This window comes from Bombus affinis, chromosome 11 (genome assembly GCF_024516045.1).
Source record: "Bombus affinis isolate iyBomAffi1 chromosome 11, iyBomAffi1.2, whole genome shotgun sequence".
Lineage (NCBI taxonomy): Eukaryota > Metazoa > Arthropoda > Insecta > Hymenoptera > Apidae > Bombus > Bombus affinis.
Genome location: NC_066354.1, coordinates 8,021,142 through 8,047,708, shown reverse-complemented (window position 1 = coordinate 8,047,708; position 26,567 = coordinate 8,021,142). Strand labels below are relative to the sequence as shown.

General features: G+C 29.4%; 5 protein-coding genes across 11 annotated transcripts; 4 read left to right on the top strand and 1 right to left on the bottom strand.

Annotated features, from left to right (window-relative positions):
- Nucleotides 1-2,472: 2,472 nt before the first annotated feature.
- LOC126921863 (Bardet-Biedl syndrome 4 protein) lies at nt 2,473-26,159 on the bottom strand. 4 transcript variants are annotated; one of them, XM_050733845.1, is made up of 10 exons: nt 8,377-8,764; nt 7,851-7,993; nt 7,647-7,759; nt 7,166-7,260; nt 6,831-6,993; nt 5,912-6,065; nt 5,298-5,420; nt 3,733-3,904; nt 2,940-3,133; nt 2,473-2,856 (listed from the first exon to the last, which is right to left on the bottom strand). In XM_050733845.1, exons 1-10 carry the CDS (start codon nt 8,459-8,461, stop codon nt 2,755-2,757), a joined length of 1,344 nt encoding a protein of 447 aa, XP_050589802.1. In that variant the 5' UTR covers nt 8,462-8,764; the 3' UTR covers nt 2,473-2,754. The 4 variants fall into 4 exon arrangements, with proteins under 4 accessions (XP_050589802.1, XP_050589805.1, XP_050589803.1 ...); XM_050733848.1 differs by lacking the exons at nt 7,851-7,993; nt 8,377-8,764 and adding an exon at nt 26,020-26,159; XM_050733846.1 differs by lacking the exon at nt 5,298-5,420.
- LOC126921862 (solute carrier family 35 member F5) lies at nt 9,069-12,073 on the top strand. The gene is made up of 9 exons (XM_050733843.1): nt 9,069-9,344; nt 9,875-10,091; nt 10,170-10,307; nt 10,379-10,435; nt 10,538-10,801; nt 10,870-11,052; nt 11,121-11,437; nt 11,513-11,758; nt 11,835-12,073. Exons 2-9 carry the CDS (start codon nt 9,930-9,932, stop codon nt 11,902-11,904), a joined length of 1,437 nt encoding a protein of 478 aa, XP_050589800.1. The 5' UTR covers nt 9,069-9,344; nt 9,875-9,929; the 3' UTR covers nt 11,905-12,073.
- Nucleotides 13,994-18,407, top strand: LOC126921847 (putative uncharacterized protein DDB_G0282133). Of its 4 annotated transcripts, XR_007712577.1 has the most exons (12): nt 13,994-14,124; nt 14,200-14,254; nt 14,320-14,457; nt 14,539-14,658; nt 14,739-14,870; nt 14,943-15,240; nt 15,330-15,612; nt 15,679-16,930; nt 17,001-17,209; nt 17,293-17,486; nt 17,577-18,110; nt 18,188-18,407. XR_007712577.1 is itself a non-coding variant. In XM_050733783.1 (11 exons), exons 1-11 carry the CDS (start codon nt 14,061-14,063, stop codon nt 18,185-18,187), a joined length of 2,640 nt encoding a protein of 879 aa, XP_050589740.1. In that variant the 5' UTR covers nt 13,994-14,060; the 3' UTR covers nt 18,188-18,407. The 4 variants fall into 4 exon arrangements, 3 of the variants coding, with proteins under 3 accessions (XP_050589740.1, XP_050589739.1, XP_050589738.1); XM_050733783.1 differs by lacking the exon at nt 17,577-18,110 and having other exon boundaries at nt 14,539-14,606; nt 14,828-14,870; nt 18,152-18,407; XM_050733782.1 differs by lacking the exon at nt 17,577-18,110 and having other exon boundaries at nt 14,742-14,870; nt 18,152-18,407.
- Nucleotides 19,032-22,248, top strand: LOC126921858 (inosine-5'-monophosphate dehydrogenase 1b-like). The gene is made up of 2 exons (XM_050733831.1): nt 19,032-19,564; nt 19,964-22,248. The coding sequence occupies exons 1-2, from the start codon at nt 19,238-19,240 to the stop codon at nt 21,206-21,208; spliced, it is 1,572 nt and encodes a 523-aa protein (XP_050589788.1). The 5' UTR covers nt 19,032-19,237; the 3' UTR covers nt 21,209-22,248.
- On the top strand, nt 22,367-23,487 carry LOC126921883 (eukaryotic translation elongation factor 1 epsilon-1). Its single transcript, XM_050733890.1, has 4 exons — nt 22,367-22,534; nt 22,602-22,805; nt 22,918-23,013; nt 23,107-23,487. Exons 1-4 carry the CDS (start codon nt 22,451-22,453, stop codon nt 23,236-23,238), a joined length of 516 nt encoding a protein of 171 aa, XP_050589847.1. The 5' UTR covers nt 22,367-22,450; the 3' UTR covers nt 23,239-23,487.
- Nucleotides 26,160-26,567: the final 408 nt, after the last annotated feature.

Here is a 26,567-nt window from a genome sequence, read left to right as displayed (position 1 = left end):
TCCTTACATAACGTAGTCAATTACGATTAGAAAGAAACGTCATGCGATTGAAGTAAAGCACGTTCGTTATCCTCTTAGCCGACTCTAGTTTTGGGATACATAGTTTGTTCTGTTAAAAGAAAAGTGATAAAATAGTCGTTTAACTTGGTTGTATGGTTGTTGTGAGATAAAGTAGCGCTTTTGGTGTCTGCAGAGTACAGCTACGGTACATCTTCCCCTTTTATTCGCCGTTCCCAAGAGCTTTTTCTCTTTCTATCATTGTATCCACTTTGTTCGTTCGCTCTATATCGCTTGATAATCCTGGGATGATATTCAAACTCAGCATGTGCAAGCCATTAATACGTTAAATATATTCCACGTATGTTCCATAATAATTAAATATGTTCCATGCAATTAAATAAATAATTAAATATGTTCCATATATTATATACCGCACAATCCATCCAATTATACGTGTAACACATTTTCCATATTTTCCACAAAATAAAGGATATTTTATATAGCATAGACACGTTAATCATCGTTCATTGTGCAACTCGACCGATCATTTCCAAACAAAGTTTTTCGTTTAAAACTCGATTAAAGCGACGACGATCAACAATGGAGGTAGGAGACGCACGAAAGGAATCAAAAACTTTCTCGTCCTTGGGAACTTTTGTTTTCAGGAAATAATTATACCTACAATCGTATCTAGATCCGTATTCTTCGTGCACGTATCAGAATTACGAATACATGGCGCACCGTTTATCGCAATGAAGGAAAATTCATTGTTTTTATCTTCTAGCGATGTATCGTTCCGCATCGTCGTTACTAATTGAGTTCTCTCTCATCGCGTCGATAGCGAGAAATACAATTCGCGAGCGGAATACTCGTCTTTCGTACACGTTTCCTTTCGAAAGGATTTAAATGAATTATTCGCATTGAAACCGTATGCGCCAGCCTTTCCCCCTCCTAGATAATGTTTAAACTATTCTGACTTGTTCTGTCGAAGACATTAAATGGTAAAAGCAACGCGTAGCACAATTTATGAGGTGAATTTTTCATCCCATTGTTCGTTTTCGTTTAAGACTACTCAAAAATTCTTCAGCGTATTACAAAATTATAAAGTACGTACTTTGTTCGTTCGAAGCTCTCGTTATTTTTTAATTATTATTAAACGATCACTTGTACCTTGTTTGTAAAACGATGTGCGAGAATATTCACCATAAGCCAATGGTTTTACAATGAGAAATAAACGATAAAAAAAAGTGCGCTTTGTCTGAGGATTGAGAGAAGGCTAAGTTAGAGGAGATGTATTGACGTAAATTTCTCTGATAGCGAATGTAGGTCGCCATAGAATATTATAAAGATAAAATTGAACTATCATATATTATAATTATGTCTAGAATTAGGGATGTTTGGTTATCAGAAGATATTCTTATCTCTCTGAATTTAAAAGTACTTTCCTCGATGCAAATCTCGATTCCGAGGGACGCAAAGTTTTCAAATATACGACTCTCTTTCGATTTCCACCCGAGTAAACAGGCATGTAAAATATACGATAGAAGTTTATTATGCAATACGCTTGGACGCTCGTAAAACTACCTGTAAGACGCGACTTCTTTCGTTTCCTGCTTTTCCGAAAGATAATATTTGAACGGATGAAATATCTCTAACGTTACTTTATTTGTTCTACATTACGGTATTTAAAAGACAACAACAAATTCTCAAGATCTTTAAACTTTTAGCATTTTATCCACTTAACTACTGTACGGAGAAGCGTAAATCAACATTATACGACATATTAAAACATGTAACTTTAACGAACGCGGACATCGAGCATTAATTATCATGCAATTATGTACATGAACTCGAAAGAAAACTTCTAATCGAGATATACAACCGTGTCCCTCTAACTATGCAAAGTTGGTATAGTGTGTGATAGATCGTTTAAACAAAATTGAAACAACTTGTTTTACATAGTATACAGGAGATTAACCAAAGTACAGTTTAATTAGTTCCCTAATATGCTTATTTCAGAATTCCAATTCAACGAAATAACGTTATAAACAGAGAGAGTGAGAGTGGAACTTAACGGAGAATATGATATCAAAAAGGTGTGAGCCGATAATCTATACGGTAGGTAGCAAAAGAAACAATAAATGTTTCATCAATATGTTCTCCTTTCTACTAGCCTTCGTATATTATCCTCCCGTTAATCCTTGGTACTTTTGAAACGGTACCCATTGGGGACGTAAGGAGTGTTACGAGTTAATGTAGCATAGTCACTGGGAGAAACTTAAATGAAAAAACTAGCTCTCCTTGGCAAGTGGAGTGTTAAACGAGCACGAATAAACGTCAGGATATTCAGAGCCAACAATACAAGGGTCCATAATGAATAAAAAAAAGAAAACAAACTTAGTTGAATTTAAAGATGTATCGAGGATAAAAATGGAAAAATCTTAAAACTTAAAGCTTCCTCTCTCAGCCGAATAAATAATTTACATTTAATTTATTCATATACATTTTCAGTCTGCGCGTTTCTATTTATGTATATTTAATTCTCAGCTGATTCAGTTACATTTTTGTTTAATAATTTATATTTACTGTACAATCGAAATTCGTAATATTATTTATATATAAAATGAAATATGAAGTCCGAATAGAAAATTCAGGCTACATCATCGGTAGTACATGCACTGTGAAGTCTATTAACAAGTGTCAAACTAACTTTGGAGGTAGATTCTTTATATTCAAATAAGCAAATGCGACGGTTTAAACTTCATCTGAATTTAGCATCCTTAACTCCTCCTCTTGTTTGCTGCTTGCTGTCCCCTGTTGTATTTTCGTTGACAATTTCTTCGCAGTCTGCGTTATCTGCCATAACAGATGAAAAGGAGAGGGCGAAATTAACGCGGAACAGTTCTCCCGTTCTCTCTAATTCTGTTGAAAACACTTGCCTGCACGTCCACGTCAATCACAGCCGTAATATCATTTAGAGCTGTTAAAAATTCAGCCGCGATATTCCCCTTACCCTGTGCCTCCAATATTATCGCATAATTGATTAATACCAGGGGATCTTGCGGTGAAAGAGCATGAGCTTTCTGCAACACTTTCTCCGCACCCTCCAGGTCCTCCAGACGTTTTAGAGCAACTAAAGTAATAAAGAATTCCGCTTTTTTATTACCATCGTTCATTGCCGTGTTGGCTGATAGCGATGGAAGAAGAAACAGAACGAATGCCGTTAAAATTTCTTATGCGACAATGACATAGTGACAATGACAGTAGGTTGTATTTTATCATTGAAAGAGCACTGCCATTTCTCCAGCATTTTTTGTAAATAGTGACGCATCGTAGAAACATATTATATCGTTAAACATATATTATCGTCGAAATCTATGCTCTTCTCATTGTAGAAAATTTACAAAATCCCATATTTCCCGCATACTAAATTAAATTAAATTATATTTATAAAATTAAAAAGAACAGCAGCGAACGTGGAAAAATTTAAATAAGATGAATTTGAAATCAAAGGGCAACTTTGAGTGTACTCTTGCGTTTGTGATGTGTATTCGTTGTGCTTGTCACGTGAATTCGTATCAATTTGTACGCGATAAAATGTTTTACGAAAATATAGAGTCCAAATAATCTATTGTTCCCTTTAAAGAGATGCTATTCAATTGGTCATAACATTACCGAAATTATGTCTGTAATTAAAATACTTTCTCAAAATATCTATATAGGAAATCTTACGTCCAAGCAAGAGATACGGCATTGGATTTTTAGGATCCGCGCTAACTGCAGCACACAAATAAATTGCGGCTGAGGCTGGTTGGCCAGTGGTCAGAAAAACCATACCCAAATTATAGGCGGGCAGAAAGGCCATAGAATTGAGGTAGTGAGCTCTCTTCAAGCAGCTAATTGCCTGGAAGTAATTAGAGCGTTAAGCCGATTGACTGACAATTACGACAGCACAATCAATAAATTGCAAGTGCGAGAGTAAATCAGACGAAGCAAATATTGTGCAAGGGTATTATAAAGCGATTGACACATAGCTAACACATAGCTAATGAAATGATAATGGGAATTGATTGTCGAGATTGAAAATCGAATTCCGAGGAATATCTTCCGAATTTTCTTGATTATTTCAAACATGATAGAAGATTCGATGCCATAAGAAGACAATAAAAATTAATCCCTCCAATGAGGGAATCGCGTGACCTAGCATACTTTCTTTTTCTCATCCTGTAGGAGATCATTTCCCATTCTCGAACTTTTTATCGACGACAAGGTAATTGAAGCTAAGCTTTAAACTTAATCCACTTAATTTTGAAATCTTGGCTTACTAACTACGTCCAATAAAATAACAGTGAAGCAGATTAAGAAACTTGTGTTCCGTGCACACTACTTTCTGAATTTTAATCATCGGATCCAAAAGTCTCCGTTACTGTCATAGAGACATTTAATAACATCCACAGATTGATTCTATTTATTAAACTACTTTAATTGAAGGCTTTGATGAACAGGATACTTCTTCGTGACAAACAATTGAAAGAAAAAGAGGTCGACTGTAGTAAATATTGCTTCCCAAACTTTCGTCCGATAAATTAAAGGAGAAATTGGTTACCTATATTCATGTGCAACATTCTCAGAGAGAATTAGAAGTGTAGCTTTTTCTCATTTCAATTAGGTATAATAGGTCTTAATTTGCTTTCTCGACGGTGGCCCAGGTTTTGCATTAGAAGATAGCCTAGCATAAAATTCGCATTTACCAATTTGCTCCCGCTTCGGCTACAGCGGTGCATTACAAGTCTTGTCTCTTAATTGAGTTCCTCTGATTATGAGTCGCAAGTGCGTCCCGGCCGTCATTCTGAGACGCCGCCTCGCGTGAGCACCATCCCCTTTAATGAGCCTTAAATTGATTATCATCATTAAATCTGGCAGCGTGCACGGATTCGTCTTGTCGTGAATAAAGTCCATGCCAGTTTGCAATTTGCTGTGTTCTCAGGGAAAAATTGTTGTATTTGTCTTTTTTTCTATTTTCTATGAACGTAATGAATTGTGTTCCAGTAGAGTGCACATAATATCACGTGTCACAATGCCATTTCTTCTTTTTCAAAGTGTCTTTGTTTTTTTCGTTGTTTACCTTTTCAACTTTGTGCAATATAATATCGATGAACGTGACTATAGTCAACTTTCCTTAACTTCTCTTTAAACTTTAATAACTTACATTGTGTTACAAGCGTGTACAATAATGGTGGTAACATACATCAAGACAAAAATTATGCAGACGAATAAATTTATCCGAATATACTCACGGCAACGAATTTCTGCTTGCCGTAAAAACACATTCCGACGTTATTCCATAAAGCATACGATTCTGGAATCGATTGCGCTGCCAACTTGTACTTCGACAGCGCAACATCGTACTCTTGGTGATTCTAAAGAGTGAATGTTTTAGTCTGTCAAACAATGGAAATTCCAAAGCACCGCGTATCTCTAATTAAATTCTTTAAGTACATTATTGAAATATTACGCGTGCTTTACACCAGAATGACTGCTTTGCTCCTAAACAGCAGTCTCGCTCTACGATAGTTTATTTTGTTCTGACGAATTTACTCGCGCGTTGATACAAGAACGAATAAATTGGAAATAAATGAAAATAAAGCTTACTTGGTACAAAAAGCTTAATATAGAATCTCTAATTAAGGTTGTTATTTATACTTTCAAAAATATAAAAAAGAAATTCTTGACTAAGTTCTCTCATTAAGTTTCCTAGAAAAACAGAATCTTCATCCTCAAATACTTGAAGAAAAATGAAATAGAAAGTCCGGGCAAGTTTGTTCATCAATGTTGAAACAATTTCTCCTCTATTTGAAATGCAATAGCTGCCATTACCTATACACGTATGGTTCGAAAGTAATGTACTCACTTGAGTTATAAAGGCTATCGGTAGAATTGCTCTCGTACAATTTGGAGAATGAGCGACTGCAGTGCCAAATTGTTGGAATGCTCGTTGAACATCGCCAATTTTAAGGTAAAGGAGTCCTAATTCAGTTGCGGCTTCTATGCTTTCGGGATTTCCACTGAAAAGAAATAAAGTAAACAGATGAAAGATAACGCAAAAAGCAGTATTTCCAGAAATTCTCTGATTATTCGTAGATATGATTTTTCTCAAGTAAGGAATTTTTCTCTCTCCATAACGCGATAATTCGATTATTAGAATTAGGTCACCCGAATATTTTAGAATCTTTTCTAGTAGAGTTCGAAATGACGCAATTTTTAAATTCTTGAGATGAAGCAAATAAAAGCAAAACCGTGTGTGTCTGTGTATTTGAAACAATCCGTTTTAATATCTTGTATCTCTTTATTTTTAAAGAAAGAAACCTAATGTCTACAACAATAAAAATTGTATAATACTGAATTAATTACTTTAAGTAAAAAATCAAGCTATATTTTTTTGTTTCAACAATTTTCATAGAATAATTTATTCGATTCAACGGGATATAATCTTAAATGTTTGATCGATAATTTATACTAACATATCAACGTCAGAAAAGTCAAGAAAATGTAATGTTAATCAACGTCGTGATAAATTATCTGCTTACGTTGTTGCTGTTTACTTTGCATCTTTTTTAATTTGAGATCTCTATAGTTAGAGTTTGCAACGAGAGGTAGAATATAATACTGTGGAGTATATCGTAAACAAGAACATTGGAACCCACAATCTTGCAACGCTGGAATTAAATCTGCACGCGCAACTTGTTTATGAAGTCAGGAGAAAGTTTATTATAAAATACATTAAAATAAAAAATAACAGTGAAAAGACAATTGTACATACATATACATACCTAAGAGCAGCCATATAAGCCTTCTGTGCCTCTGTAACATGATCTTCGAGGAGATACATTTTCGCGAGAGCAATGTATGGCAATTCATTTTTCGTCAACTCGGTCGATCTTTTTAAATGCTTTTTCGCTTCATACAGTTGATTCATCTTCGTATAACATTCGCCTAGAAGAAATAAGACGTGATTCTATGAATTTTTCTGTGCAAAATGACTTATTATTGACAATATTCATGAACAATAATTAAAAACTTAATAGCCTTCCTATTGTATTACCAATAAGTAAAATAATTATATATTTATATTTAGAAGGTTTAGTATAATGCAGTTAATACATACCTAGGTTAAAATAAATTTCCCAGTCTGGTATATTTAATATCTTCTCAGCTTCTAAGTATGCGTCGACTGCACGTTTGTGACTGCCCATTATTAAACTGTTCAACAATATTAGTAAGAATAATACATTTAAAAAAATTAGTCTTTATTTTCTACGTCTTCGGAGAACTCGATAACGTACGGATAATAATATTCTAATCATAAATAATAATCGCGATTTTATTCATTTTGATTCTTTTTCTTTGGTAAAGCTACTCTTGGAATGACAATTTATTCGTAAACTTGCAATAACTTTCAAACATATACTGCTCGTATGTTAATAAAAATATCAGAAAAATTGTTATTTGAAATAATTTTATTTCAAATAGAATAACAGACGTTTCTTACATTACAACTTAATTAAATTGAGTAATGCCTCACACTACTATCTAAATCTGATCTCGTTCTCGAACAGTGTAGCTGGAATCAAATTTCCTTTACTTACAACGACTTGGCTATCTGCTTCACGTTATTAACGTTCGTTGAATTCACGTTATAGGCGGCTTGAAAGCAACTTAACGAGTCTTGAATTTTTCCTTCTCGCCTCAGTATTAAGCCCTATAAAAATTGAAGAAATAAAAATTTCGGTATCAAAATTTCAATGTTGAAAAGATCAATTGAAACATGTAGATGTAAAAATTTTGCTTACTTTCAAATAATTCGCGTACTCATTATACCCGTTTGATCTTGTCAGTTCCTGATCGATCAATATTTTACAAGTTTTATACTCGTGTCGCGTATAATGTCGATGCAACAACCAATTGTTACTCTCTATCGCTGATATTTCTAGCGCTAATTCAATTACAAGAAGAATATAAAATTATATCGCAAAATTAAAAAAGCATTAAACATATATACATATGTATCCCAGTTCAAAAAATATCTTTTAATCTCCCTTGTAAAATATCTATCTTTTTAAAATTCAAAATATTAAAGACCACGATAACCGTTCACAGAAAATTTATTTTATGTTATCTCATTGTCGTGGAACTCAAAATTCCAATTTCATTGAGTGTTGCAAATGTTCTTATCTTTTTGAAAACCACGATTCTAATTTAACTTTTACCAAATATTATCACTCAAATTGTATATATATAAATGTATTTGCTAATACTACATAACCAAAATTTTACACAATATGTATAGTCTTTAAGTAGTACTATACGAAGAAATACCTTTTTTCCCCTTATCATTTCTTAACCGTTGCGAGACAGTCGCTTGTTGCTGAATGCGACCATTACTAAGAATATTATTAGCCATTGTTAATGTACAAGTACGTTAGTACACAATTCACAACTATGTTTTACTTTTACGTCCAAACAACACATTACATTCATCTATATGTTGTTGCTATTGTTTGCCATGACAACCCTTGTTTTAAGCTCTCTTCGTAAAGAATCAATTTAAGAGAAGAGTAACATCCTATATATGTATAAAAATTTTCTTAATTTTAACATTCAAAAAGAAATAAATCTATCTTTCCAACAAAATATAAAACTAAAAAATAATATATCGATATTGAATTAATCGCATTCCCGCGCACTTTTCTTTATCCCATACCTACAAGCTCACATACATAGATAATAGAAACCGGAAGTTAGGACTAAGCAACCTTTACATCCCTGTCATCTATAAACAGGAATATGTAATAGTAACCAAAAAATATTTCTATATCATACTTGTATAGGAAAGAAAATAATTTGTAAATAGAAATTTCCTGAAAAGAAACTACGGAAGATAATTTAGGAATAAATTATAAATAAAAAACAATGTTGAAATTAAACGTAAATGAGTAATAAATTAAAGATGCCCTATCGCTATCGCCAATATAGCGCCATCAGAGTGATAACAAAACTATGGAACGTCATCAGTACATCAACGTGGTTATGGCTACTAGTTCCGACGCGATAACAAAACGGAAATGTTAAAAATATCTAACATTTAAATTATAACCAATATAAATAAAAGAAAATTACCGAAAAGTCAAACGAGAAAAATCTAAATTATATATAAACGTGTGAAAAGTGTTACTGAAGTGTTAAGTTAGAGAGCATAAAGTGCTCATGATTTCATAATTCCAAGATGTAGAAGAATTGCTATAAATTAATTATCAATGTCACAAAATTAAGGCTTTTCTTTAATTGTGAGTCAATTCTATTTAGAATTTTTGTCTTAAAGTAATAGAAAATCGTTATCTGCTCTTATTACAACTTTTATAGGTTATCTTATGTATAGTCACTGTTTTATATATATTTGCCTCATGTCCACCTGTTATCAAATATAATCAACAAATATTTTTTTAAATATACACTTTCCATAGCTTTAATACTACATTTACTCAACATCATTAGACATGAATTTGTAGTTAAAATAAGACAATTAAATTAGTTAAACCTTGAACATTGTTTTTTTGCCCCCCCTTTTAATCCTTTGTTCCCTCTTTCCATTCTTTCTGTTATTTTCCAAACACGCTTGTTTAATTTACGTAATGATTATTATGCAAATTATGTTTTGTGTATCTATTTCATTACATGGTACCTTGTATTAAATTACTTTGTGTGTTCATATTTCTGTTCTATTTAACATTCAAATATTTTAAAAATTAGCAACAATTTAAACATTTTATGTTACTTGTAATTAATAGTTTTCATTAATCACTTTATAATTTTACAGCAATCAATATCATCATGATGTCATAATTAAAAAAGTTAAACTCATTGATTGTATCATGAGCTGTTCTGTAGAATTACGACAGCGTAGACAGCAGGGGATGGCGGAGGATCCTCATAAACTTGCAGCAATGATGAATAAATCTCAAAGACTTGTGTTGGGACTATTAGTTTTATTATTAGTTGATATCATTTGGGTTTCTAGTACTGAACTTACTAAAGTAAGGGATATTTAAATACTATATTTCAGTGAATTATAAAATATATCTTTTATCCAATAATATGGTTTTATATTTCAGTATATTTACAGAGAAGCAGCATTTGAAAAGCCATTTTTTACTACATATATAAAAACATCAATGTTCACATTCTATCTGCTTGGTTTATGTTTTTGGCCTCCATGGAGGGATCAATGCAATAAACCAGCAACATATATGGTACATTTAAATACAAATAATTCTTTTAACAAAATCAAATTTTCTGTTACTTTTTCATTTTCTTATTCCAGTTTATAGATCCTAACGTAGAAGATGATAATTTCTATTCAGAAGCTAACACAAGTTTGGTAAATAGAAATTCTGCTTTTATTATTTTTATTTTTTTCGTTTACAAATTAATATATTAATAATTTTAATATTGATAATAATACAAACTTATTTAATTGTAGAGTGATCCAACATTTGTTCCAATAAAAACGCCAGATCATTGTGATCGTTCTTCAGGCACAGAAAGCGATGATTCATCAATACGCTCAGTAAGATTTAGTAAATTAGCAGAAGTTCGTCATATGTCAGAAAGCGATGCCACGGAAGCATTATTGGCAAGACTTAGTTATCAAGCAAGCTTGAGAGCTGGAGAACATGCAAGACGACAGGCTAATAAGTTTTCTGTTCAAAAAGTTGCTAAAATTGCACTTATGTTTTGTTTACTTGTAGGTATTAACTTAATAAGCTACAACTATATGTGGTTTAAAATTAACATAAATATTTTTTATTGCAGTGGTTTATGGCAAACTATACTTATCAAATATCATTAGTAAAAACTGAATCAGGACTTGTAACTGTATTGACATCAATTTCTAGTTTATTTACTTTATTCCTAGCTGCCTTCTTTCCTAGTAATGGTGGGGATAAGTTTACATTGTCTAAATTAGTTGCTGTCTCTATCAGTATTCTTGGACTAGTATGTATAATTACAGCAAAGCCTTTAATATAGAAAAATATTATTTCTACACTTCTTTATTTTCATAGGTTCTAGTTGGTCTTTCAGATTTAACTGTAGAAACTAATAGAATACCTACAGCCATAATATTGGCTCTAGTCAGTGCATTTTTTTATGCAGCTTATATTGTATTTCTTAAGAGAAAGGTGGATCATGAAGATAAGATGGATATTCCAATGTTCTTTGGGTTTGTTGGACTTTTTAATTTGACACTTCTATGGCCTGTGTTTTTTATTCTTCATTATGGCCATTGGGAAGAATTTGAATGGCCAGATACTAATCAATGGACATATTTAATTATTAATGGTTTGATTGGTACAGTTTTAAGTGAGGTGCTTTGGTTGTGGTATGTTCATAAGAAGTATTAAACTTAATTTTTCTGACTTAATATGTTTAATATTCGTCTTATACCTACTTGTAGGGGCTGCTTTTTAACATCATCCCTCATTGCGACTTTGGCAGTTAGTTTACTCATGCCAATGTCAATGATAGCTGATGTATTATTAAAAAAGGTCGAGTACCCTTGTATTTTCTATCTAGGAACCATACCAATGCTATTAGCATTTCTGACTGTGTCTTTTCTATCCTATTATGATAATTGGGATCCAGTCATGGATTTAATAAAAAAAATATACATCTGGATTTGTAGAAAAAATAGATCAATAAGGTAATCTACTTTAAAAAGGAATACTCTTATATAAAATATAATTTTAATGAAATTTAAAAAACATCTTTAATTATAGAATACCAGATATTGAAGCAGAGCAAACAGAATCACTCATAGGAATAAGTAGCGGCGAACACGAAGCTTAACTCGACAATAATGAAAAAGATATGTAATAAATGTGTTTTGTGTATGTATATTTCTACACCTAACAAATGCTTCGTCAATATGCATAAGACATTATCAGTATATTGTGTATATGTCTTCTCAATATGAATATCTTCTTTAATAAAAGGATTTTGTATATAAATAACTGAATGATGTATGTGTATTTAATTACAAAGCATTTTCACGAAGCATTATATAAGCAATGTTAAGCATTCTAAATTAATGATCGTAATTTCTTTTCTACAATACATATGTCATTATATTAATTTGCCATAAAAATTAAGTTTCATTCATGTGCAGAATATTATGATACTGCCAGACAATAATTGCACATTGTTCAATATATATATATATTATTTAAAAGTAAAACTCGCAAAAATGTTATTTTTCACTATTTTATAAAAATCATATAGCAGAACATTTGTCCGTATTTCTTAAAAATGTTTGTTATGTTGATTTACTTCAAAGAAATTTTTATATTCTTTACAATGCATACAGAATTAAGGGTGTTAAAAATTATATTTAGCTTTTGTATTTCCTACAATTTTTAAAAAAATTATAGTACATTAATAAAAATGAATTGTGGTGTTTTATGTAAAATAATGTTGATAATGTAAATTGTGATAAGTATGTTAAAGACATTGTTTTCGTCACTAATATTATGCTATTATTTAAGTATATCTGCAATAGTGATGTATGAAGATATCAATGCTGTGTGCACTCTTTAGTTTCTTATTCTTCCTAACATTTCACTTCTTCACTTACATACACTTGAGTCTAAAAAAAGTTTGAGAAACAAGAGTACTACTTATTTCAATAATAGTATCTTCTTATATGATCAAGGTATCGATAATAATCTTATCTTATATTTGTTATCAATATTGCATTATCTAAAGTATTACTTGAATAATTTCTTTAAATATTTCTTTTTTTTTAGTATTGTTTAAAAATTACTTATAGAAAAAGTATCAAGAATGTAGAAGAGCTTAATTTATATTTTGTTGTATATTTTCAAAATAACTTGGCATATATTATTATATAAAAATATTTGTTAAATATTATGTACTTATTTAAAATGCAGTATGCCCTAAATTTTAAGACAACGCCAGTGAGATATCTATGCAATTTTAATGATGTAAGATCTTTATAATGGAATTATATTTAGATTTTGGACCAATTTCAAATTCGATAATACTAAGAAATATGGTGGCTAGGGAAAATTGAATATTCATCAATGCATTTTATGACATACATCTTTTATATTTGATAAAAATGATAATTCTATCATCTTTCTTAAATCTAGTCAAAATAATTGTACTGATAGATTGCTTTATCGAAGTATATATTTTACACATAACATAACATCTGTAATCAACTTCCTTATTTATAAAAATGGACTTTGCTCATAAAACGATGTTAATAACTTTTATGTTTTTATTAAAACAATGTTTACAATTTTCTTTAGTATGTTCCAAAATGGAAATATGTAAAAATAAGTTATAATTAATGTTTACACAGATTTTAAATTTGCACATATGCGGTATACATACACATACATAACAAAGAGTTATACTCGTTATGTCATAGATTGTAATATTTTGTAAGCAGAATTAAGAAATCCATATATAAGTGTACAATTAGCTTGATATTGTGATATAACTATTATGATGTGCAAATATACTTTAATTTAGTGTAATATAAATCAAGCTATAAGATGCAGATCGTAGTTAATTGTTCCTACATCTACTACAATTGTATATTTATTGTACATACAATATTTTAATATTAAGATTAGAATGATATACATGTTATATAAATACATCTGTCATTAATAAAACAAAATAACTGATTATCATAACACCTTTGATATTTCTGTACAAAAAGTTATTGGCTCTTATTAAGAATAAAAATAATTGTTCCAATATGAAAACCTTTTTTATAATTGTACGTAAAAAAAACATTTGAATCCAGGAAAAACAAAAATAATTTTACTTGAAGTATAGAACTATTACTTTGTGAAACATAAAATTAACGTTAAACCTATACAGTTTTTGTATTTCTTCTAATATTAATAATTTATATAATTAGTCCAGGAATTACTTTTACAAATGCTTTGAAAAAAGTGGAAAGTATTGAAATGCATGACTGCTTCAATATGGCATATCAGGATAATGCAAATGCTCTGCAATTACACATAAAAAGTAAGGAACTTTCAAAATACCTTTTGTCCAAAAGAAAGTCCAATACAGCATTTAATTGATATACTCTTACTTCAGTAAACAGTGAAAATCTATTGCCAGTTTCACAAAAGTACAATGCTGGATCATTACGGTAAGAGATTAAATTAAATGTTTATTTTTTATTTAGAAAATACTTTTTATTTTAAACTATTTTAGTATACCAGCTGACCCTTCTTGGCCTAAAATACCGCAACGTAAATTAACTAATGATGGTGATACTATTGAACCTCCATGTATAGTCAAATTAAGTGGAACTCCTAGGAGTCGTACTATAGTTCAAACGTCGTTAAATCAGTAAGTATTAATTTTAAATGTTCTGAAGCTTTACGTAATTGGTATTGGTAAAAATATAAATTTACATATTTGGAAACACAGATCTCCTAAATCTACAGTAACTAAAGATAGTGCATACTCTTCTTTTCATCATCAGAAAACTACTTCAAGTATGTACACTTTGAGGAAATTTCCTGGTTACATCGATCCTCGTTTTAAAAAGTATTTCATTTGTGAAAACTTAAAATATGAAATAGATAAAAATTAACATTAATATAAAAATATGCTTAAACATTTTTAAGCAGAGTGACAAATATTAAGAAGAATCAAGTTACATCAACTGAATCATTACAGAAAGAAGTGGATCAATCTAATGTTACTACTTTTACAGAACATCTACATACAGAAGAAACAGAAAAATTAATGCCTGAGAGGTATATGTCAATTTTAATTGAAAGTATATTGCATAATTACAATTATGATTTTTACAACTACTATTATTTTAGGGAACAAACTAAAATAGAGAAAGGACAAAAGCTTCATGAAGAAAAGGAAATTAAATCAACACAAAATTATATGGCAAATCATATCCTTGATATTAATAAAGAATTACAATTAGAAAAAACTCATTGCACAAAAAACTCAGAATTAAAAAGACAAGATTATATTTCAGAAGGTGGCAATAAAAATGAAATTACAGCAAAAGATAAATGTATGAAGAATGTGAACTCTTTTGAACATATATCAAAATCAATAGTTAATGATGCAAATACTCAAGTGGACATCACTTCTATGCCAGTACAAGTATATGTTCTTATATTTCATATATAATTATATTTTTATTAGAAATATAAATAACAGGCCAAGTTTCTTTATCGTTTTAATGTATTTAGGAAAGTAATGGGCAGTTGTTTTTTGTGTTAGACAAAAAATTGCAATCACATCCTCTAAGTGCAATTACTGTTCCTCAAGAATATGTAAATCAGTGCTATAATGTACAACTTCCAATTCTTGCAATGCAAGTATCTACTACAGGAACAAGTAATGTAATACAACAATGTATAAATCATTCGGAATACCAGAACCAAATCAAAACTCCATCTTTAATGAAGGAAGAATCTGAACATCATATTCATTCAAACCAAACACAGAATAAAAACACCTTCCTCATTAACAGTAATAATTTTATAAACACTATTTAAATTACTTTATTTTCCATTTATTAAAATCATAATTTTTCAGATATTGAAGAAAAGGATATCTATGAGAGAAAAAACACATTAGTGGTGCAAAGTAATGCACTTGAAGAAAATAGAAAAAGTTGTTTCATGCCAGACTTTCCAGAAAATTCAGCTGTTTCTGAAAAATTACCAAATTTAAATATTCAGAAAGAACGACAAGAATCTAGCGATTCCGAATATTATATTCCCGATATAAATAAAAGAAACATACATAATAATGTTCTCCAATGTTTAAAAATGAGAAAAATGACATGTGATGCAAGTGGTGAAGAAACAACTTCTGAAGATTCTGAAATTATTAGAAAAAGAATTATATTTAAAAAAGAATTTATTGATACAAATGAATCCACAAAGAAAGGTAATAATATTAATACTGATGCTATACATGATGATATCAAAGCTTTAGCTCACAATCATGATAAAGTAAATTATATATCAAAAAATACTGATCAAAATCAATCTTTATATCAAAATTACAAAATCGGTATCTGTGAGACGAAAGGTAGAAATAAATCCGAACAATATTTATCTTCTAAAAGAAATAGATGTACCAGGAAACTTTGTCGCAATTCAGAACCATATATCACATTTAAACAAAAAAAGACATCAGCGAAATTTTCTAGGAAAGCTAGATCTTATTTTCAAAAGAATTCTCATTCAGCATTAGTAGATTCTGATTATACTTTAGTGTGGCCTAATTTTCAATATAACAAATACAAACGCAATCATACAAATATTCATAAATTCAGTAAGTATAAGGCAAGAAATATGAGTCAACATTTTTATTCTGTTCCCACACACAAACGAAATACGAATACACAAATTAGTAATGTCTCGAATCTTATTGAACAAAATTATTTGCAAAGCAATAAACATATAGATTCAAGGCAAGAAGTTACTAAAAGTTTATCACGGGCATGTTTGCAAAGAGAACATTACAAGTATGAAATTTCTCCAAGATCAAATACAGATGATAAATTTGAAAGATCAAAAGGTATTTCGCCAAAAACCCAAGAATTGCTAAATAAAAGTTACTGGGAGTATTATAACAGATTGAGGCACAAAATAAAGAATACAAGCAGTATAGAACAGCAATATTCATATAATTTAACAATGGATACACCTGAAGAAAGAAATAAGGGGAAAGTAAATGAAGTATACGATCAGGAATTAAGAAGTCAATTAGAAGTAAATCCTGAACTTCGAACGTTAAAACAATGCACAGCTCTTTCTACTATGATTAATAAAGCATTGTAAGTTATATAAACAATTGATTTATATATATATTAAAAGAGTAATAATTTATTTTTCGTAACTATACAGAGACTCGAATCTTGAATCAAATATTGTGCAAACAGAACAATTATACATAAATGATAATATGAAAACGTCATTAAATCATATAGTCAGTGCGCAAAATTCTAATACAAAGAAGATTTCATATTTAACTACAGATGAATCTGTTACTAATAAAGTAAGATGTAATGAGTATAAAACGAATGATAAAAAATTTTTGGAACTTAAATCCATTAGTAAATATCCATTTTATATACAAATTTAGAGTTATTAATCTTTATTAAATAGTCCATTATATATTACTTTCTTTAATTTTTAGTTTTTTTTGGTGGTATGATGTATATTCTAATAATATTTTTACCAATGTTGTATGACTATTTTTATTACGAAGAATACGATGACTACTACGAAAATTTAAGTTATTTGGAACTGGTAGTGGAATATATTTTCTCTTCATTTAAAGAAGCATTTGGAGGTGTATTCAATGGTTTAAAACAAATTTTTTTTTATCCAGTAAGATTATGAACGAAATTATAATATTCATTAACGTTAAATGAATGAAAGAGTGACATTAAATTTTATATAATTTTATACGATTTCTAGCATGCATGTAAGAAATGCACCAATATCACATAAAATTAACGATGATCCCCGCATTACGTGCAAGTTTAAAAGTACACATTTTACTACTGTTTGTTCTTTGCATATTGATTAGTATTTATTTTTGTATTAGACAAGTATTTTTATAATTAATCTCTGTGTAAATGTTTCGCAATTTGTATATGCATATTTACAATTAAAATGTCATCTGAAGACTATTTATCTCCATAAACTTTTAATTATATCAGTAACATCACGTATTTACGTTATTAATATTACATATTTTTTCCAATTATCAAAGTATCTATCAATATTTATAATGAAATTGCAGTTTGCTAGTAGTATAGCAAATTATATTAATTGATGATGGTACGCATCTAGAGAAGTGGTATCTTTATCCCTAATTGCTGCTTATTTTGACTTTTGACTGTAATGTTTATATGTATCAAATTAGATATGGTTTGGATGTGCTTTATCTGTAGTATCAATATCGGCCAAGTTTCTTTCTATCCTGATCAAGTAAAGTGCGTTGCGTCTGTAAGATTCATTTTCGTCTCTCAATTCCTTTTTATTTTCAGAAAAAAAAGTACAGAAGAGATAAAAAAGTTTTGTAGTGTTTATAGTGATACACCAATCAATAAATTGACCATTCAAAAGCGGATCAAAAGGTTTAAATATGGAAATTCCAATTTGACTTAAGCAATGGAAAACGAAGTGTCGGGCCATCAACGAAATTACGAATTTAATCTATCAAAATTCAAGATATACGATAAAGAAAATTACCAACTTGTTACACATACCAATAGAACATAAAATTATTGGCCTTTTTTTATATATTATGATAGTTTTCGATGCATAGAATCCAAAAATGCAAGCGTTAATTTTAAAAATCTAGCGGCTCAAAAGTTATGCGAATGCAAAGTTGAGCATATTTTGGCATACTTTACACGCTTATTTTGACGCCATGTTTTATATACGCATGGACCACTGGATCCCTAAAGACTTTCATTTTTTAATTCTACATGCTGAGAACTATTAAAAGACTATTTTGTATTCCCTAAAGTAAAATTAAATCCAGCACGAATTATCCGAGAAAATTCATCCAAGAAAATGTAAACGGAATTACTACACAACCTATTAGTAGTGCTCCGGTAACCGACTATGTATCTAAACTTTATCTAATCAGTTATCGGGGAGGTAAGTGCATTTTTAAGAAATTTTAAGTATCTCTCCTTTCCATTGAATGCAACTGAGATGCAAATATCTCCACGAAATTAAAATCTGTTCCAAGAATTGCGTATAGTAACAATAGCGACGCCCAATTAACGCGGTATGCGTCAGTACTACGCATATCGCTCATTTTCGACTGCGTTCGTAAAACATCGTTAACGATGGTACTGTCATCAGTAGGCGAAAATGGGAAACATATTTAACCCTTCGTAAGTTCGTAAACTACAAATGCACTGTGCGCACGTTGATTTCGGTCATTTTGCCTGGAGATCTCCGGTTTGACATACATGAGAGAGGCCCGCGATTTTTAACATCAGTACTGCAAAAGTGTGTATATATCATCTCGTCATACAGGAATTGTAATATTAATTAGCATTTAAATAATCTTCTGCGGTGAAAGAGGATACAAATAATCGTCGATTAAGAAAAGTACGATGGCAGACTATGTAATTGGTGACACAAAACCGGCAGATATACCTCTACCGGATGATGGCCTTTCAGCAGCACAATTATTCGCTACCGGCGACGGTCTTACGTATAATGATTTTATTATTTTACCCGGTTACATTGATTTTACCGCCGACGAGGTTGATTTATTATCGCCGTTAACGAAGAAGATTATGATTAAAGCACCGCTGGTATCATCTCCCATGGACACAGTTACAGAATCCGACATGGCTATTGCCATGGCTCTATGTGGAGGAATTGGAATAATACATCATAATTGTACGCCCGAGTATCAAGCCAATGAAGTACATAAGGTATATATATATATATTAATTTAAATATTTTCATTTGTCTAGTATAATCGCTAAATTTTTATTGCAACTCATGATTTCGCTCAAATTTGCTATTCATATAGATGGATTGCAGGTTTCATCTCATCTTATATATCTATGATTTTTTTATTCGAATAATAACATTAATGTTCAATGATAACATATAGATTAACAGTAAATAATATCCTGTCAGGAAAAATTATTAAGGAAGCTTTATAGGGGATTTCTTCTACTTTATTGAATTAGTCATACTGATCTCATTTATGCTTATATTTTCTCATATTTCTTATATTAAAAATAAGGAAATAAATGAAGGTTTTTAAATTTCCAAATTGTACATTAATGTGTTTAAACTTTTTTATCTAATTTTTGTGATTCTAGGTCAAAAAATATAAACATGGTTTCATTAGAGATCCAGTAGTCTTATCACCCAATCACACAGTCAAAGACGTCCTAAATGTGAAAGCTGAACATGGCTTTTCTGGTGTCCCTATTACAAATACAGGAAAAGTTGGGGGAAAACTATTGGGTATTATAACATCTAGAGATATTGACTTTTTGGAAAGTACAACAAATCAACAATACATAAAATTGGAATCAATAATGACAAAATTAGAAAATTTAATCACTGCAACTGCTGGTGTTACATTACAAGAAGCAAATGTAATTCTTGAGAAGTCTAAAAAAGGGAAGCTTCCAATTGTCAATGAAAAAGGAGAATTAGTATCTTTAATGGCAAGAACTGATTTGAAAAAAAATCGTAGTTATCCAAATGCCAGTAAAGATGAGAATAAACAATTGTTAGTTGGTGCTGCTATTGGCACACGCAATGCTGATAAACAAAGACTGCAACATCTTACTACAGCTGGTGTTGATGTTATTGTTTTGGATTCTTCTCAAGGCAATTCCAAATATCAAATTGATATGATTAAGTACATTAAATCAGAATATCCAGAATTGCAGGTAATTGCAGGAAATGTTGTAACAACTATGCAAGCTAAAAATCTTATAGAAGCTGGAGCAGATGCTTTAAGAGTTGGGATGGGTTGTGGATCTATTTGTATTACTCAAGAAGTTATGGCTGTGGGAAGACCTCAAGCAACTGCTGTATATAAAGTTGCAGAATATGCAAGGAAATTTGGTGTACCTGTTATAGCTGATGGTGGTATTCAATCTATTGGGCACATTATTAAAAGCTTAAGTTTAGGTGCTAGCACAGTTATGATGGGATCTTTATTGGCTGGTACCTCAGAGGCACCAGGTGAATATTTTTTTAGTGATGGTGTACGTTTAAAGAAATATAGAGGTATGGGCTCGCTAGAAGCTATGAATAGAAAAGATGCACATGGCTCAGCAATGGATAGGTACTTTCATAATGAAATGGACAAATTGAAAGTAGCTCAAGGTGTTAGTGGCTCAATAGTTGACAAAGGAACTGTTTTAAAATTCTTACCCTATCTGTTATGTGGCATTAAGCATGGATGTCAAGATATTGGAGCAAAATCTATCTCTACCTTGAGATCTATGATGTATAGTGGAGAATTAAAATTTGAAAGAAGGACACATTCTGCTCAGCAAGAAGGAAATGTTCATAGCCTTTTCTCATATGAAAAAAGACTTTTTTAAATAGGTAAATATTAAATGAGCACCTTACAAAAGGAGAAGTACCTGCATTTAATTGCATATAATTTGCCAATTTTAACAAATTATTCCCTGAATTATGTAAACTCACATATTTGCTTATACCTAAACATATAACCATGCAAAAATATTTTATGAACAATTTGTCTTTTGATAATGGACAAGTGAAATTTACTTCACAATTATTTTACATGTAATATACTTATATTATAATGTATTTATGAGATACAATGTGTATTCTTTACACATAAATGTGTAAGAAAAATTGATCGATACAAGAGAAGAATTTCACTGGCAATTAATTTATAAAAAATCCTATAAATTTATATGAAAAATTTTTTCACATTTCTTTAATAATTCAATTTATTATTACATGTATGTACATGTATGCCATCCTTTGAGTAGATTAATCTGTTTGATTGATATTACATTTATGACTGAATTGTTAAACGAGTTATAGCTGTATATTACTGTAATATTCTTTTCTTGTTGCATTCTTTATATCTGATTTATATCCCAAAATCTATATTATTTGAAATTCCCATGAAATCATATTAACATTTCAATAAAATTAATAAGTAAGAAAATAAAAGGTATGTAGTATCCTTAAAAATCTACAATGCAGTAAGAAAAGGATAAAGAAAACAAATTCAGAATTTACATGCCAAACTATGGGAACACTATTGGAAAGAAATTTAATCAACTTAATTGTTTATTAGTTGTATATTCATTCCTACTGTAACGTGATAAAAAAAATATCTCACTAGATTCCAGTGTTATATTTTATCAGCTATTTTAATATAATTTATCAAAATATATTTTTATGATCCTGATTTAATATAAGCTATCTTTTGAGATAAAGGATTTAAGCCCAAGTACTTAAACTAAGTCAATTAATTATATAATCCTAAACATATGAATTAAAAAAATACAATACACCATTTTATTATAGTCAACCGCAAATTTTATACAGATGTTATAACAAAATTGTATATTTGAAATAAACCCCTAACTAATGCTAAATATATCTTGTATACTTTACTTTATTACTATATATTCCATACAAGTATTTGCATTGAATAAAATAAATTATTAAAATATATCGGACGTTTATTTAAATCATGACATTATACCGTTATATATCGCGCTCTTTTTGAACATAACCTAAAAGTTACCCCGCAACTGGTACAAAAACAAGAGGTCGAAGAAGTGTGAGATTTTTAAACAATGGTTTTATGTAACGTAGAATGTTTAGAAAGAATTTCAAATTACTTAGATGTTTCACCGCTACCACTAGAAATGCAAGAAAATGTAAAATAATAAATTTTGTATGAAAATAAATTACTTTCGAGATCGCGATTTTTATATTATTTTATAGGTAATCGTTACTACGGAAAGGGAATCAAATGAAAAGATAGAAGGGTTTAGTACTATAATTCAACTGTTGATTGAAAATTCGAAATATCCTGACATACTTGGTATTGACAATGAAATGAAAGCATTATCACGTCAATGGCTGGAATATGCAGTTGTCTGTGTTAATTACGCTGATACTCCTGCTAATGCAAAAAGAGTCTTGCAGGTAATTAAAATCCAATTTATTCAATTATTTATCTAATAAAATTAGAGAAATACAAAATTACACTAATTGAGTTAGAAATGTACAAAATATATACAGAATTTCATTTTTATAGGAATTAAATGTTACATTAAGAGACAAGACATATTTAACTGGTACAGAGAAAACCATTGCTGATGTTACATTGTATTATGCTCTACATTCAATAATGGTAATGAAAATAAAGTGCAATAAGTAGAGCATGGGAATCCTTAGTAGATTGTATGGATCAATCTAATCTCTTTGACCTATTTTTGTGTTGCAGCGGGAATTAACTCATCAAGAGAAAGCTCAATATGTACATGTCTCAAGATGGTTTGATAACATGCAACAAGAAGAAAAGTTAAGACAACAATTAGATTTAATTTCTTTTGATTTGTTACATCTATTTTTATGAATAAAATAAAGAAAGAGTAGTAATTTTATAGACATTACATATTATTGTTAAAATAACTTGAGGAACAATAACAGACAGTTACATATTTATTTGTCAACTTATGAAAATAGAAGTAACTAAATTGACAAAATATAAAATTTAAAACATAATGTATTTCTTGTGTCACATATGATAATCTTTTTACATTAGTTCAAAGATAACAATAGCAACCTAGTATCATGGAATAAATCTTTTTAATATATCGAAAAATGTGATTGTTTTGTTTTGTTTTAGATAGACAAATTGCGCATGTTAATTTTCGCAATTTAGAGCTGATTCCTATATCTCGTCTATGCTCTAAGCAATTACAGTATTACGGTATTAACTATTCACATATGCGTATTTATGTATTCGTATTTTATTATTACAAGGCATAGACTTGCCCTGACATCTTACGGAACCTCGTGTTATATGTTCTAAAATACCGGTTGTTCAGGTCAAAGTTCAGAGAAACAGAGGTTTTGCCATACCCCGTACGATCTAGAATCTAGAGCGCTGAATGTAATTTATATATATATATATATTCAAATCAACCGCGGAAGTTGATAAAGTTACTAACAGTTATTACTAATTGAATCGTAATATTTGATGGGAAATATCAAATAATATGACTTAATTGGCTGTTATCATAATTATAGTTTTATGTAATTCAAAAATGTATTAGATTATTAACAAAACTGTCACTGATTTTTTAAATTATGAAGTATCAAATCGAATGAGAAATTTTTTATCTTTTTGGCAATGTATAGTGAAATAATGCTTGTTTTTAATTAAATAATTTTATTCTTCAAAATAATTTCCATTATACTCAACAAACTTCTATAATAGACAAATATAATAGATTCTATTTGTAATCACTATTCCATCCAGGCATATAGTATTAAATGGAATAGATGATTCGTAATACCCAGATAATACGTAACTAGTTTTTATTGATTTATTAAAATTTGTGGTTTCAAAGATGTTAATAATTTAACATATAACCAAAACATGCATATTAATTTATTTTTTAATTTTTTCCAATATCTCTCAATGAAATGAAGCATATATACGATTAACAGAAACATTTGAAATTTATTTTAAAATTAATAGTTGTTTTAATGTTACTACCTTTATTAACATCTTTCAAACAATTTCAACAATATTCAATTGTATAGTGACATAATGATGTATTGTACATGTATAAGTATATATAGCACATAAGACTAAAAGGTACTACATCTAATACTTTATGTTGATTTTCCTAACTTAGCTTTAATTTATCAATAAATAAGGATAAATATTTAATCAGTCTTAAATAGAGAAAATAACATAAATAATGATTGATCTGAGATAATACATGCATTTTGTACTTTCCATAATTTTATATATAAAATATTGCATATCATTCCATAAATTATATTTATATATGTTGTACTTTTATATAACATATTTTCTGTTTAGAAAATTAGAAAATAAGAATTTATGCTTTGTTAAATATATAACAAGCCAGTTATATCATTGTTTTAAACTACATAACTATAAGATTCACATTTTCGTATTTTGATATCATTAGTTGAAAATATTATTTTTGATATCATCACACAACATAAATTACTTACTACTACTAATTAAGTTAATAATATTAGTCAATATAAATAATAATAAATATGATCACTGTAGAATGTTATACAATTCTTTTTAAAGTATATAAACACTACTATATTATTATGATACTTCTAACATATTAAAGACACATGTAGACAAAAATTAGTATTCCATTTAATATTCCAATTAAATAATTTATTTGTACTCCTGATACCTTTGAAAATCTGGAAAAGAAATAAGATATATGTAACAGAAGAAGCAATTAAAAAGTTATATAAAAAATACTCAAGTTACATAATATACAAATAATATGATTATATATTACTTAATTTAATTAAGTACAGTAATTATATACAGTAAATTTTCCAAACTTTAACTTACCTTTGTTTAGAGGGACTAAAAGGGGAAGGTGGATTGATTCCAGGAATACTGCTATCTTTGTAAATTATAAACCAAGTAAAACCCATCATAATAAGACCACATACTGCTGCTTTTATTAGCCATCCATATGTTTTAAAAAATGATGTCATTACATTCACAACATCATCGTATTGACTACCATTGACAAATTTGTCACTTATAGTTGTTAACTGTTTTACTTTGAACTCTGATATATCAGATATACGTGATAAATCAAATACATTGAATATGTTTGAAAATATAGACGTTGATGATGCTACATATTTAACATTATTTTGCAGCTGTAAAATACTACCTAAAGAGATGATATGAAAATACCAACAGTTACAATAACATATAAATTATTTAACATGCAATGCTGCAACAAAATTGATTTCTATATGTCTAAATTTATTAATAGAACAAAAAAATTTTCATTTGTAGATTTAATTGTAGTTTAGAGAGCATATCCTATTTAGAATGTATTAAGACACATTGAAAACAAATTAAATTCGCAAATTAGATTGCAAATGACGCAACATTGCACAAGTATATTAAAGCATAAATTTTGCATTATTATTTGAAGCTTGTCAATACGAAGATATTGAAAAAAAGTTATCATAAACGATACATTCCTTGTGTTTGATAAATTTTATATCAAGATAAATATATACAAAGTATAAATACATGCAACATGAATTAACACACACAAGACAAACTTCTTAATAAAAAAAAATACGACTGAACATTACTTACCATAATTTATATATATTTTTCCCAAGACAATAGACAATGATATTATAAACAGCACTAAACTGAAATTCTGTTCATTTATTTTTAATCTTTTCCATAACCTCACTGGTGCAGTGCAATTTTTGTTTGTCACTAAATCGTTAGTTCTATTTAAACGTGAATTTAGATTTTTTTCACCCATTTCGATTTCCAATTATAAAACACATATACATTTATATTGAACATTCAAAAGATTGTGAATGACAAGTGAAGTGATACGTATCACCAAAAATAACAGTGAATAATAATAACACACATAAATAGCACTCGATTCATACATATACCTCTACGTAAAACTCTTGCGCATGCGTGTTAGAAACGATTATTCAGGACTGTATTATACGATTTGTATTCAAATTCAAAATATCACATTTTGAGTACTATATTAATTTTTTGTAAATTCTACACAGAATTTAAAAATATGTGGATATTATAGAGAATAACTAAAATGAATGATCAATAAATTTCAATTTTATAGTTTATATGTCTATTATAATACTATAATTTGTTTC

Excerpts from the sequence above, each read along its gene's own strand:
- LOC126921863 (XM_050733845.1), bottom strand. The coding sequence starts at position 8,461 with ATGGCTAATAATATTCTTAGTAATGGTCGCATTCAGCAACAAGCGACT. Across the intron at positions 5,421-5,911 it reads CGATAGCCTTTATAACTCAA|AATCACCAAGAGTACGATGT; the intron begins GTGAGTACATTA and ends TTCACTCTTTAG. Across the intron at positions 2,857-2,939 it reads TGATTGACGTGGACGTGCAG|ATAACGCAGACTGCGAAGAA; the intron begins GCAAGTGTTTTC and ends CTGTTATGGCAG.
- LOC126921862 (XM_050733843.1), top strand. The coding sequence starts at position 9,930 with ATGAGCTGTTCTGTAGAATTACGACAGCGTAGACAGCAGGGGATGGCG. Across the intron at positions 10,092-10,169 it reads CTAGTACTGAACTTACTAAA|TATATTTACAGAGAAGCAGC; the intron begins GTAAGGGATATT and ends TTTATATTTCAG. Across the intron at positions 11,438-11,512 it reads AGTGAGGTGCTTTGGTTGTG|GGGCTGCTTTTTAACATCAT; the intron begins GTATGTTCATAA and ends ACCTACTTGTAG.
- LOC126921847 (XM_050733781.1), top strand. The coding sequence starts at position 14,061 with ATGCATGACTGCTTCAATATGGCATATCAGGATAATGCAAATGCTCTG. Across the intron at positions 14,125-14,199 it reads TCTGCAATTACACATAAAAA|TAAACAGTGAAAATCTATTG; the intron begins GTAAGGAACTTT and ends CTCTTACTTCAG. Across the intron at positions 15,241-15,329 it reads TCACTTCTATGCCAGTACAA|GAAAGTAATGGGCAGTTGTT; the intron begins GTATATGTTCTT and ends TAATGTATTTAG.
- LOC126921883 (XM_050733890.1), top strand. The coding sequence starts at position 22,451 with ATGGTTTTATGTAACGTAGAATGTTTAGAAAGAATTTCAAATTACTTA. Across the intron at positions 22,806-22,917 it reads ATGCAAAAAGAGTCTTGCAG|GAATTAAATGTTACATTAAG; the intron begins GTAATTAAAATC and ends TCATTTTTATAG. Across the intron at positions 23,014-23,106 it reads ATGCTCTACATTCAATAATG|CGGGAATTAACTCATCAAGA; the intron begins GTAATGAAAATA and ends TTTGTGTTGCAG.
- LOC126921858 (XM_050733831.1), top strand. The coding sequence starts at position 19,238 with ATGGCAGACTATGTAATTGGTGACACAAAACCGGCAGATATACCTCTA. Across the intron at positions 19,565-19,963 it reads AAGCCAATGAAGTACATAAG|GTCAAAAAATATAAACATGG; the intron begins GTATATATATAT and ends TTGTGATTCTAG.